This window comes from Ostrinia furnacalis, unplaced genomic scaffold (genome assembly GCF_004193835.3).
Source record: "Ostrinia furnacalis isolate ACB-3 unplaced genomic scaffold, ASM419383v2 OfSCF3339, whole genome shotgun sequence".
Lineage (NCBI taxonomy): Eukaryota > Metazoa > Arthropoda > Insecta > Lepidoptera > Crambidae > Ostrinia > Ostrinia furnacalis.
Window position 1 is genome coordinate 369,833 of NW_021133578.1, and position 13,050 is coordinate 382,882.

General features: G+C 45.4%; 1 protein-coding gene across 1 annotated transcript in view; it reads right to left on the reverse strand.

Annotated features, from left to right (window-relative positions):
- The window catches only part of LOC114357735 (ankyrin repeat and BTB/POZ domain-containing protein BTBD11), a 43,256-nt gene that overhangs the window by 4,826 nt on the left and 25,380 nt on the right, over positions 1–13,050 (reverse strand). Inside the window, exons 13-22 of the mRNA XM_028311484.1 lie at positions 12,741–12,958; positions 10,817–11,042; positions 9,231–9,357; positions 8,010–8,170; positions 6,180–6,307; positions 4,801–4,918; positions 3,035–3,146; positions 1,409–1,536; positions 1,235–1,321; positions 296–453 (exon numbers count right to left, since the gene is read on the reverse strand). Coding sequence (XP_028167285.1) covers positions 296–453; positions 1,235–1,321; positions 1,409–1,536; positions 3,035–3,146; positions 4,801–4,918; positions 6,180–6,307; positions 8,010–8,170; positions 9,231–9,357; positions 10,817–11,042; positions 12,741–12,958 — 1,463 coding nt within the window. The remainder of the gene's footprint in view (positions 1–295; positions 454–1,234; positions 1,322–1,408; positions 1,537–3,034; positions 3,147–4,800; positions 4,919–6,179; positions 6,308–8,009; positions 8,171–9,230; positions 9,358–10,816; positions 11,043–12,740; positions 12,959–13,050) is intronic.

Sequence of the window (13,050 nt, forward strand, 5' to 3'; positions counted from 1 at the left end):
TGTCCAGCAGTAAACGCCCTTCGTTTTCCAAAAGCCTTGTTAGCTGAAGGTGACATCAGCGAGCGAGGGGTTGTTGACGCACTTTGTCCAGCAGTATACGTCCTTCGTTCCCCAAGAAGGCCTTACCTGAAGGTGACATCAGCAAGCGAGGGGTTGTTGAGTGTTGACGCACTTTGTCCAGCAGTAAACGCCCTTCGTTTCCCAAAAGCCTCGTTAGCTGAAGGTTATGTCAGCGAGAGAATGGTTATAGACTTGTCCAGCAGTAGACGTCCTTCGGTCCCCAAGAAGGCCTTACCTGAAGGTGACGTCAGCGAGCGACGGGTTGTTGACGTAGGAGGGGTCTACGCGCGAGGGCGCGGGCGCGGCGGGCGGCGGCTCGGCCACGCCGGGCACGGGCTCCCAGCCGTAGCACGCGCACAAGATGTCTGCCAGCAGCAGAACCGTGCCCTCCTTCTGCACACAAACAACTCATGACTTTATAAACAACTATAGTCTGGTCTGTGAGCACGTAGAATTTTGTCCAATGACCCCAAGCTAGCCATCCTTATCGCTCGCGTGTAATTATGTTGCTATCGCGCTCGCACACTAACTACGGGCTCCCGTCGTACAGTCGCGACAGCCATATAATTACGCGCGAGCGATGAGGATGGGTAGCTTGGGGTCATTGGACAAAATTCTACGTGCTCAGAGACCGGGCTTTAGCTTTCCGCCCGCGGCTTCGCGCGCGTGGTGGCACTACATTATCTACATATTTTACGGAACCCTATTTTTTTCCAAAATAAAATTTCGCCTATGTTACTCGTAGTTAATGTAGCTTTCGAATGGTGAAAGAATTTTTAAAAACGGTCCAGTAGTTTTTGAGCCTATTCATTACAATCAAACAAACAAACAAACAAAGTTTTCCTCTTTATAATATCAATTAGTGTAGAAGAACAATTAGCTTAAAAGGACTTGCACTCAGAGCCATGATTGTTTACCGGACAAAAATGATGACGCTACTGTTAGGTAAACAATAATATAAAAAAATTCAAGCGTATAGGTCGCGCGACGAAAATTGAGGCGAACACATACTCACACTGATGTAATATTAAATTAAGAACACATAAATAAATAAAAATACACAAGACGTTAGCGGAAGAACAATGCTTTGATAATGTTGATCTTTGAAATCCTTGTTGATCGCCTCAACTCCTATTGAGCGACCTATAAATAGTTGTAATGAATCTTGATTTACCTTGCTGTATCTTAAAATATTGAACAGCAGAGGAAGGCACTCGTAAATGAACTGCTTGCTGTAATGACTGTCATCTGACGGGCACACCTGAAACAAAATTCACATAACAATTTAATTTTGATGAAAATTAAAACAGCAATAATAATCTCAATTAACAGTGAAAATAAAACAAACCTGTAAGAAATCTTGTAAAAGCTGGTCTATAACGTGGTCTAATGAGGCGTCGGCGGCGGCCGCTAGCGATAACGTCCACGCGTGCAACGACCAAGGTACTCCTAGCGCGCGCAATTCCAGTGTTATATCTGGAAGCCAACCAACATAATGGTCATCAAAAGTTGAGCAATTTTTTTCTAGGCTCTCGCGGATTGGAGCAATTTTTTATCGCCATAAATTCATGGTAAAAATGATGTGTTGTCAGTCTAAGATTTAAAATTACCCTAAAGTTGTATAAAGTTTAAATCTTAGACTGGCAACACATACCAATCCCAAGAAATTGGAATTTTTAGTGTCTTCATTTCACTTAGCTTCATTTTCCAGGTGAATTGAATCGGCTGAGGCGATCGCCTTTGTTCTCCTAGGAATTAAGTTGACGGACTGCTTTAGTGTAATCAATTTGCCTGGGTGATATCATCTGGGTGAAACGAGGACAGTAAAATTTCCACTTTCCTCATCCAGGTGAACGAGGTCTCATTTTATCATGTCAGTTACCTCGCTCCTCTGTTGCGTTTTTTCAAGTGAGGCATTGAGTTCCAATATAGCTCCTCTGGAGCCAATTCATTAATTCCAATATTGGTTCTGGAGTGGAGGCCGCGTACCGGAAAACGCAGCGTGGGACGTCAACCCCCCACAAGGTGGACCGACGACATCATAAAGGTAGCAGGAAGGCGCTGGACGCAGGCCGCTACCAACCGGGCAGCATGGAAAGCATTGGGGGAGGCCTATGTTCAGCAGTGGACGTCCTATGGCTGAGATGATGATGATTTTTTTTTCTCTTTATTTGGGACAATAAACAGTTACATTGAGGGCTTATGTACTAAATCTTAATAATTTGAAAATTTTGTAACAATGCAACCAGCACCATTGTCCACAGATAGGATCTAAAGTAGTAAATTGCAGAGCTTCAACAAAATTAAACTATTACTTTCTTAATTTGTAAATGATGTTAGGGTGGCGGCAAAGTTTTACAGTACAGTAAAATTCGGGAAGCTACAAAATGCAAAAGAATAAACGATTATTGCAACCAATGAAAAACTAAGTAGGTTATACATATTATAATTTGTTATTGACAATAACAAGAAGTCACACTAATAATAAAAAGGAGAAAGTTTGCGAGTATGTAAAGCCTTTTCGTTTATTACTGACATTTGTACTTAATTAACATTGTGTGACTTGTTTTAATGTTTATTTCTAACTTTGCAATGATTTGTGTTGACCTGACTGTTTTACATTATGTTCTTCCTTGGACGCCTGTTTCTGGAGCTATGACTTGTATTTAATGACCATAATGTATTTTATTTTTGTATTTGATTTGACATGGTAATCCTAATTTATGACATGCAATGCAACTAAATGTAAAATTAATTAAATTATATTATATTATATGTATGTGTTTTGGACCTGTCTGTAAACATACATTTTCTGATAATAAATAAATAAATAAATGTAAGTGTGCATGTTTGTTACCTCTTTCTTCACATCTAAACGGCTATGGAGCGATTCAATAAAATTTGGCATGAAATTATTATGATGATGGTGATGATAGGTCCTCTAAAGCCCAAGATCTAGTAAAGTGAGCCTCACCCAAGTGGTCGGTCTCCGCGGCGCAGTACATGGCGTCCTGTAGCGCGCGCTGCTGCTGTTTGCTGAAAGGCGCGCGCGCCGGCTCCGCGCCAGCTACCGCGCCCGCCGCGCCCTGCAAAATAAACAAAATTATCTTTATTTGTATACAGGATGGAAGTTTGTAATGCCACCTGAAGAGAAAGTACTCTTAATACTGTAGACAGAAAATTTTACTCAAAGAAAACATTCCTTTATTTTGAAGAGAAATAGAACTGCATTCAGATTTCTAAAAATTTGCTTGCTACACCCGTGAATCAAACAAGAATAAGAATAAGAATTTTATTCATAATGTTCATTACATGATAAACCAACTAAAATCTGTTAAAAAAACCCTTTATTTTTATTGCATCGATCGTTAGGGTTAAGTATAAGGATGAAATCTCTAAAAAATCAAATGAAAGGAAAGCCATGAAATGTAAAATTATTATAGCCTGACCAGGAACATAAAAACCCTGGCATAGAGGCGCGTCAATTGCATTTGATAGTGCAACACTGAGTACAGTCGTACCTGTGTTAAATTAATAGGCTAACTTTATGTATCAGAGCCCCGATTACGGTAATTTTTAACGTCAACAATCCAGACACGCTTCTCGATTCTGCGATACGATTGGTCGTTCAACAGCGTACGTCAGCTGTTTTGACCAATCGTATCGCAGAATCAGAAACGCGTCTGGATTGTAGACGTTAAAAGTTACCGTAATCGGGGCTCAGGATTCAGGATTACGGGCTAATTTGATATTTTCATAAATTAACGAAAAAATATTATTATAGGTAACCTAGTTTAAATAAATTAAATGAAACCATCAATCGAGCTAGTAGGATTTATTTTATTATTCATCAATAATCAAATGCAGAACTTGAATATTCAACTGCAGTGTCTGCTCATGAACGCTTCAAACTCGGTACTTCTTTCCCAATTCCATAAAATTCAATACTTAGAAAGTGACAAAAAACTTTAAAATAGGTAATTGAAACAAACCACAGTAAATTTTCATAGTGGACTGTACTATACGATAAACATGTCAGTCAATTTGAAAACCTTTGTCGGAAACATTATTCAATGAAAATATTGTCCGAACCCTTAGTATTTCTCTTCGACAAATACTTTAACACATTGTGAACCACTTTTCTTTCACGACTATAAAAATATTTTAGCAATTTAATTAACAAAATCAATTGCGCACATTTAAAATAAAGTTTGTTTACGCTTTGACAGCAATAGACAGTTTCATTTTTGACATTTCAATGAAGTTTTCGGTTACTGTTGCCATTAAAAGAAATTAGTACCATTAGTTTTCCGCAACATGGCGAGGGTTTTTATGTTCCTGGTCAGGCTATATAATTATTTACACATATATTACAATATTTACACTATAGTGGTAATTTTTTGTAAAATTTTCGAAAATGTTTGAATGTAGTTCTCTTTCTTTTCAAAAATAAAGGTATGTTTTCTTTGAGTAAAATTTATCAAATATAAATCTACAGTATTAAGGGTACTTTCCCTCCAGGTGGCATTTTTTTTTGTTTTATCCACAACGAGGAAGCTCTTGGCCTCTATCTCACCTAATGGTAAGTGACGATCAGGCCGAAGGTGGAAGCGAGCTTCACCCGGAATCCTCACAACAACCATTACAAAATTCCACCCTGTATACTAATTAAATGAGTACTTACAAATCGTCAAATGCTCGTAAGGAGCCTACACATTACACATGTGTCATTGTCCCTACCTCCGCCAGCACCTCCTCCAGCGACAGCACGGCGCCCGCGCCCGCGCCCCGCGCGCCTCCCCGCACGGCTGCCCGGAGGCACGCGCGTCGTCCGTGCGTGCAGCATACCGCCACCGCGCTGGTGAAAGATAAACACTTTTTGAGACTGATTAATAGGGATGTTGCCTGGGTAAAAAAAAGCAAGTTTTAATTAGGCCGTCAGTTAGCTTATCAAAAACTACTCGACACGTATTTTTCACTTTTTAAAACTAATGAAAATGTAAAGAGATAAAGCGTGCCAAACTACTAAAGAAAAGGCCCGTGACGTTAGTGAATGCGTAAAAGTGCAGCACTTTGTGAAGTCGCGCGGAACTTCAATGCACTATAACTTTGTAATTATTTGTTTGATTGACAATTAAAAATATAACTACGTGTCCAATATTTTTTTATAATCCCGTTTTCACCATCAATCCCTAATTTTTAAATGACCCCAATGATAACACATAACAGGAATTTTGTTTTCATAGGGGTCACTTAAAATTAGGGATTGATGGTGAAAACGGGCATAAAAAATTTTTTTTGGAAACTAGCCTATTCCTGTGTCAAATATTGTACCTTAGGCTGGTTTTAGAATCGCGCTGACCGCTCGCTGATCGTCGGCGCTGACAAATCAATATGTATGTAATTAAAGGGAACGTTCCTGAGTGACGCTGATCGCTCGGCGCCGAGGCTTCATACATTTCGGCTGTCAGCGCTGACGGTCAGCGTGATTCTAAAACCAGCCTTATAGGTCACCCAGGTAACTGAGGGCTTAGTGTGAGTCTACATCAAACGTCATTAGCGAACGCGTTAAAAATATAAGAAGATTTTAGTTCTTGAAAGTTTCCGCTAAGGGCGCTGTAAAATCTATCATACATTTTATTTCACTTTTTTACGCAGTCGACATCGAATGCGTTTGACATAAACTCACACTACGCACCCTGACATAATTATATCAGTTACCTCTTAGTGAGTTGAGCTTGCTAACCGAATACTTTTTGGTATTGATAACATTCACATTATAAGGTTCCTATACGCAAAGGCAAACGCTCATAATGGTAGCAGAAAAGCGCTGGATGCAAGTCGCTACCAACCAGGTGATGTGGAAATTATGAGGGGAGGGGCACGTACGTCCTGTGGTTAAAATGATGATAATGATGCGCAATTTTTTTATCCACAACGAGGAAGCTCTTGGCCTTTATCTCACCTGATGGTAAGTGACGATCAGGCCGAAGGAATTACAGAAAACTCATCTCTAATAGTTGCAGCAGTAATGCAATAAAATTTTCAAAAAAATAATCATTTAAGTACAGAAAAACAAGCAGTGAAAAGTACAATGACATCATATCTCTCGTACTTACCTATAGCACCCGTACTGCGCGGCCGCCGAATAGCACAAAGCGTCGTTGAGTTGTGTGGACAGGAACGGGTCGGCGCCGTGGGACAGTAGCAACTGAACTAGCTCCAAATTGCCGACGCCACATGCGACCTAAACATTTAAAAAGGAATTAATGAAAATGATTTCTAAAATAATTGCAATAAATTAGAACTATTTGTGCTCACTAGTCAGAGCCACTGCATTGGTGAGTCACATGACCGATAGTCCATCTGCTATTACAGTGCATTCAATGGACGTCACTCTGGAGTAAGATCCTATGATCCTGTCACCTATAATGACATACGAGTACGCCCATTTCCCATATTCAATTCTTGTCCAAATCCTAATTTCAACTGTCAAATTTAATTCAGTTTTAGATTAATTATCCACAATTTTCGATGCGTTTACACTTTAAAGCTGTTTAAATAATCTTATTAACAATTATGGTAATGTAAAAACATCGAAAACCGCAGATATTTTGATCAAAAACATATTGAAATTTGACAGTTAACGAACGGATTTGGATTGAATCTAAAAAACCAGCATTAGGCGCCACCCGATGCGCTTAAATGGTATTGTTAATGCATCAGGCCTACAATCTACTTCAAATATTCGCTCAATGTTGAACTTTTTGCTAAAGAGGTAAAGCTCAAGTTTCCACGAGGATATTTATGTGGCAAGTGAGTAGTTCTTATAGCCTACCTGCAGCGGCGTGAGCGTGCACACGTCATCTCCCTTAGCCGGGCTTTGACATCAGGTGCGACTGCGGAGCCTGACCTGCTTTGTACTATAGTCTAGTCTGGGAGCACGTAGATGTAATTATGTTGCTGTCGCGCTCGCACACTACGCGTGAGCGCCAAGGATGGGTAGCTTGGGGTCATTGGACAAAATTCTACGTGCTCACAGACCGGGCTTTACATAAAAAGATACTGGTGGTTTGTAAGGTTCACAGCCTACCTGCGTGCACACGTCATCTCCCCTAGCCGGGGCGCCTTTGACATCAGGTGTGATTGTGGTAAATACCAACCTTGTTCTGAATAAAGAAAACTGGTAAATCCTAAGTTGTATAGCCTACCTGCAGCGGCGTGAGCGTGCACACAACGTCTCCCCTAGCCGGGGCCTTTGACATCAGGTGCGATTGCGGTGCCTGACCTGCTTTGTGCTAGTTTGGTCTGGTCGCGACTGTGCGACGGGCGCCCGCAGTGAGTGTGCGAGCGCGACAGCAACATAATTACAAGCGAGCGACAACGATGGGTAGCTTGGGGTCATTGGACAAAATTCTACGTGCTCACAGACCGGGCTTTACATAAAAAGATACTGGTGGTTTGTAAGGTTCACAGCCTACCTGCAGCGGCGCCGGCGTGAGCGTGCACACGTCGTCTCCCCTAGCCGGGGCGCCTTTGACATCAGTGGGCTGAGTGCGAGTTTTCATCAAACGTCCTCACTAGTGAGCGCGTTAAAAATGTGTATGAAAATTTTAGTTTCGGCACATTCTGGACATCATGGAGAGCCAGAATTGACCATGGAGGGAGTCCCAGTGGGGATTCTGCTTTCATCGCCGATAATCACAGAACAAATCTGTTCATAGTCTTCTGACTGATCGCATGATGGAATAAATGAAAAAAAAAAAAAAAAAAATTAGTTAGCGCTAGGGGCGCTGTATCCGTCATACATTTAAATGTCACTTTTTTACGCGCTCACTAGTGACGGCGTTTGATGTAAATTCACACTCAGCCCACACTTGTGATTGCGTTCAAATGCCTGTCTTGTTCTGCATAAAAAAATTGGTAAACTAAGTTGTATAATAGCCTACCTGCAGCGGCGTGAGCGTGCATACGTCATCTCCCCTCGCCGGCGCGCCGTCTACGCGTGCGCCGGCGCCGAGAAGTCTCCGCGCACATTCTAAAGCGCCGCCGCCACCCGCGCCGCCGCCCGCGCCGGCGCCCGCGCACGCGAATACTAGCGCTGTCCAACCTGCGGAGGGAAGGTTTATTCACTATCCGTTCGCTTAAGTTTGCCGCTGGCGATGTGACGTCACTCGAAAGGAAGCGTCTATAACTTTATCAAACTATATTTAAAATATTTTTTATTTATTATTATTGATAAAAATTGTGTATTTGCGTAAAATAAGACACATTACTTGCGTTTACTCACTAACTGATTGCGTTTAATCGCAGTTGGGGGAGGCGTTTAATCGCAGTTGGGGGAGGAGACGCGCATTTCACGGACCGGCAAACTTAGGGTGAAAATTCTATTCTGAGAAAAATGTGCGAACATCAAGACTCTCCAATTCGTTTGGATAGCATGGAGAGTGGAGGGGAAGTTAAATTCTCCTTTTTGTATATTGGAAATCAGAAAAAAACTATATTTCTACAGCCCAATGGAGCTAACTGCGCACCTCGCTGGAATAACTCTCCCTCGCACTCACCCGCACAGTTACCCACGTTCGCCTCATCCGTATCAAAGCGTCCATGTAACGTCAAGACTGTCAGGAGTGCTCAATCGGGTTGTACAGTGGAGACAACCCACCACCACCCATGGCCATACCAACCTCGCGGTTATACTGGCCGAATCGCGGGAATGAGGGTGTTCGCGTTTTGACATATCTGTCAATGTCATGTCAAAATCCACCAATCATGCAGTATTTGGACCTCCCGTCTACGTATTGCCATCTGGCGGATTTTACAATCGCGAACACTCTCATTGAGGCTGCCTAGGGCAGATTGCGCTCTACCGCGTCACACTTCTTGACTCCATACAAGTTATTTTATCTACGTCCTAGCCCATATTGTACAACCCACCACCACCCATGGCCATGCCAACCTTGCGGTTATAACTGGCCGAATCGCGGGAGATGCGCGCGGAACTGCGTCTGCCGTAGCAGGTTGCACTCTGCCGCGCGCAACGCTTGACTCCCTACAAATTCTTTGATCTATATCCTTGTCCCTATGCGCTACTCTCCCCGTTCTGGGGCTGCGACTATCACAGTAACGGGCCATATTGTACAGTGGAGACTAAAAACAACAGCACTGACCGGCGGTGGGCGGCACGTAGGGCGGCGCGGGCGCATGCGGCGCGCGCGGGGACAGCGCCGCCGCCACGTGCGCGCCGCACGACCCGCCGCACTCCACGCTCGGGTCCGCGCCCGCTTCCAGCAGCATCTATACAAAAGAATACATTCAGATAAGAAACTAACAACGCCTTTGTGTCCCAGTAGTTGGAGCACCACTAAAGCCCGGTCCGTGAGCACGTAGAATTTTTTCCAATGACCCCTAGCCTAGCTACCCATCCTTATCATCATTCATCATCATCATTTCAGCCACAGGACGTCCACTGCTGAACATAGGCCTCCCCCAATGACTTCCACATCGCACGGTTGGTAGCGGCCTGCATCCAGCGCCTTCCTGCTACCTTTATCAGGTCGTCGGTCCACCTTGTGGGTGGACGTCCCACGCTGCGTTTTCCGGTACGTGGCCTCCATTCCAGAACCTTGCTGCCCCATCGGCCGTCAGTTCTGCGTACTATGTGCCCTGCCCACTGCCACTTCAGCTTGCTGATCCGTCGGGCTATGTCATCGACTTTAGTTCGTTTACGGATCTCCTCATTTCTGATTCGATCTCGTAAAGTAACACCGAGCATAGCCCTCTCCATAGCACGCTGTGCAACTTTGAGCTTCTGTATAAGGCCTATAGTGAGGGGCCACGTCTTCGTCGAAGACCCATCCTTATCGCTCGCGCGTAATTATATTGCTGTCGCGACTGTGCGACTGGCACCCGCAGTGAGTGTGCGAACGCGATAGCAACATAATTACGCGCGAGCAATAAGGATGGGTAGCTTGGGGTCATTGGACAAAATTCTACGTGCTCACGGACCAGACTATAGATTAGAACATTTGGTTGGGTTCCCCAGTCGACGAAGAACATGATGTCGTGGCTTGCGTGCCCAAACAACTGCACGCAGGAAGATTTAATGAACGCTACTGACAACGCCACTCTTGTGGCGGAGTTTTGGGCCGACGCCGTGTAGGTTTGTGGTCGAGCCGACAAGAAGAAGAACCTTTCGTACTCCAGTGGTTGGAGAAACAATAGACGGATGAAAGACTGGTCTGGAACGGTCATTTGTAATCCATTGAAGTTGGAAATAGAACTTTCCCGAAGTTGAAAAGACAATGACAAAGACTATGATTACATAATAAAATGTATGTACCTACTGTACGACTTGGCAGTGTATCTAATAAATAAATAATTTCCATACTTCAGAAGGCACATGTGGCAAGTTGTAGTCTGGTTAAGACTCATTTACCATCAAATTAAATTAACATCAAACTTAAAATTTTTGACTTTATCAGAGACAGACCGAGGGGAAGCAGTATTATTAGTTTCAAATATTAAAACTAAGATAACCCAAAAGAATCATCAGCATAGACTTGTCAACTCACCGCCACAATTTGGTCGTTTCCAGCCAACGCGGCTTTCATCAGTACCATCAGCCCAGACGCGTCCATGGCATCCAGGCCTGCTGGAGGTAGCAGGGCCCGCACGCCGCCCACTAGCTCGGGCCAAAAAGCAGAGCATACACTAAGAAGACAGATGAAAATGCTTAACAGTCTCATCAACTCACCGCCACGATCTGGTCGTCTCCAGCTAACGCAGCCTTCATCAGCACCGTCAGTCCAGATGCGTCCATGGCGTCCAGGCCTGCTGGAGGTAGCAGGGCCCGCACACCGCCCACTAGTTCGGGCCGGCCGGACAGAAGGGCCCGTTGGGCAAGCCCTAGCGCCGCGCGGCTGAGCTCGTCAGAGGTCCGTGCGCAGCGGGACCAGGCCGGTTCTATTGCTTCTTCGATACTGGAATTATAATAAAGTTTTAGTGAGTATTTTGCATTCGGCCTAGGCTGGCAGTTTGCATGCTGACAAGGCACCGTATTGTAAATAATTAAAAAGTATTTCGCATTCACGGATGACGGAGTGCGACTGGCCAGCGTCAACACTAAGGTATCACGTGACTCACGGGCGGCGGGACTATCATCAACATCGGGCACCTATAAATCTGTGATGACTTGCACCCATTGGCTAGCGTCAACACTAACGTAATAGAGGGCTTAGTGTGAGTTTACATCAAACGTCGTCGCTAGTAAGCGCGTAAAAAATGACATTGAATGTACCTATGACAGATTTTACAGCAACCCTAGCGGAAACTTTCAAGAACTAAAATTTTCTTTTTTTTTAACACGCTCGAGTTTAATGTAAATTTGACATTTGGGTTGGATTGACAGTCAGTATGCGGCAGCAGCAGCACATCGGTAGACGCTACCGTCGTCAATATACTCACGTGATAGGTCTAGGCGGGCAATCAGCATGCGGCAGTAGCAATCTCGCAGCTTGTAATACATCATCAGCATCGGGCACGGTGGGCGGCGGGCGCAACCTACTCGGCTAGCGTTCACACACCCAGCACTACAACACACTCACGTGATAGGTCTGGGCGGGCAGTCGGCATGAGGCAACAACAGTCTCGCAGCTTGTAATACGTCATCAGCATCAGGCACAGCAGGCGGTGGTCTCAAGGCAGCGTGCGCGCGAATGACGCGCACCCACTCGGCTTGCGTTGTCTTTGTCACGCAGCAGCTGTAGCAGCATTTAGCGTAGGACGAAACAGAATCTGTACTTACGTGATAGGTCTGGGCGGGTAGTCAGCATGTGGCAGCAGTAGGCTCGCAGCTTGCAGCACATCATCAGCATCGGGCACAGCGGGCGGTGGTCTCAAGGCAGCGTGCGCGCGAATGACGCGCACCCACTCGGCTTGCGTTGTCTTTGTCACGTGATAGATAGTGACAGGCAGTCAACATGCAGCAGCTGTGGCAGCATTTAGCGTAGGACGAAACAGAGTCAGCACTCACGTGATAGGTCTCGGGGGACAGTCAGCATGAGGCAGCAGTAGCCGGGCAGCTTGCAGCACATCATCAGCATCGGGCACAGCGGGCGGTGGTTTCAAGGCAGCGTGCGCGCGAATGACGCGCACCCACTCGGCTTGCGTTGTCTTTGTCACGTGATAGATAGTGACAGGCAGTCAACATGCAGCAGCTGTGGCAGCATTTAGCGTAGGACGAAACAGAATCTGTACTTACGTGATAGGTCTGGGCGGGCACTCAGCATGCGGCAGTAGCAACCTCGCAGCTTGCAACACGTCATCAGCGTCGGGCACAGCGGGCGGTGGTCTCAAGGCAGCGTATGCGCGGATGACGCGCACCCACTCGACCAGCGTCAATACACACACGTGATACTCGTAGGTCTTGGCGGGCAATCAGAATGCGGCAGCAATAGCCTCGCAGCCTGCAGCACGTCATCAGCACCGGGCTTCCATAGACCAAAAATGTCGTGCACCTATACTCACGTGATAGGTCTCGGGCCTCTCGGGGGGGGCAATCAGCATGAAAGCAAAAATAGTCTCGCAGCTCGCAGCACATTATCAGCGTCGGGCACGGTGGGCAGCAGGCGCAATCTACTCGGCTAACGTTAACACACCCAACACTACAACACACTCACGTGATAGGTCTGGGCGGGCAGTCGGCATGAGGCAACAACAGTCTCGCAGCTTGTAATACGTCATCAGCGTCAGGCACAGCAGGCGGTGGTCTCAAGGCAGCGTGCGCGCGTATGACGCGCACCCACTCGGCCAATGGCGGTAGAGCGCCGGCGCCGCGCTCGCCCCACAAGCCAGATGCGCCGCAGCTGCCGCCTGACGCGCCGCTGTTGTGCTCCAGCTGAAACAATGTGGTAACACTGTAAATTAAGAAAATGATATTCTAAATAAACAATATCACTGAAAGGATAGTCAGCATTTGAGGGACTGCGC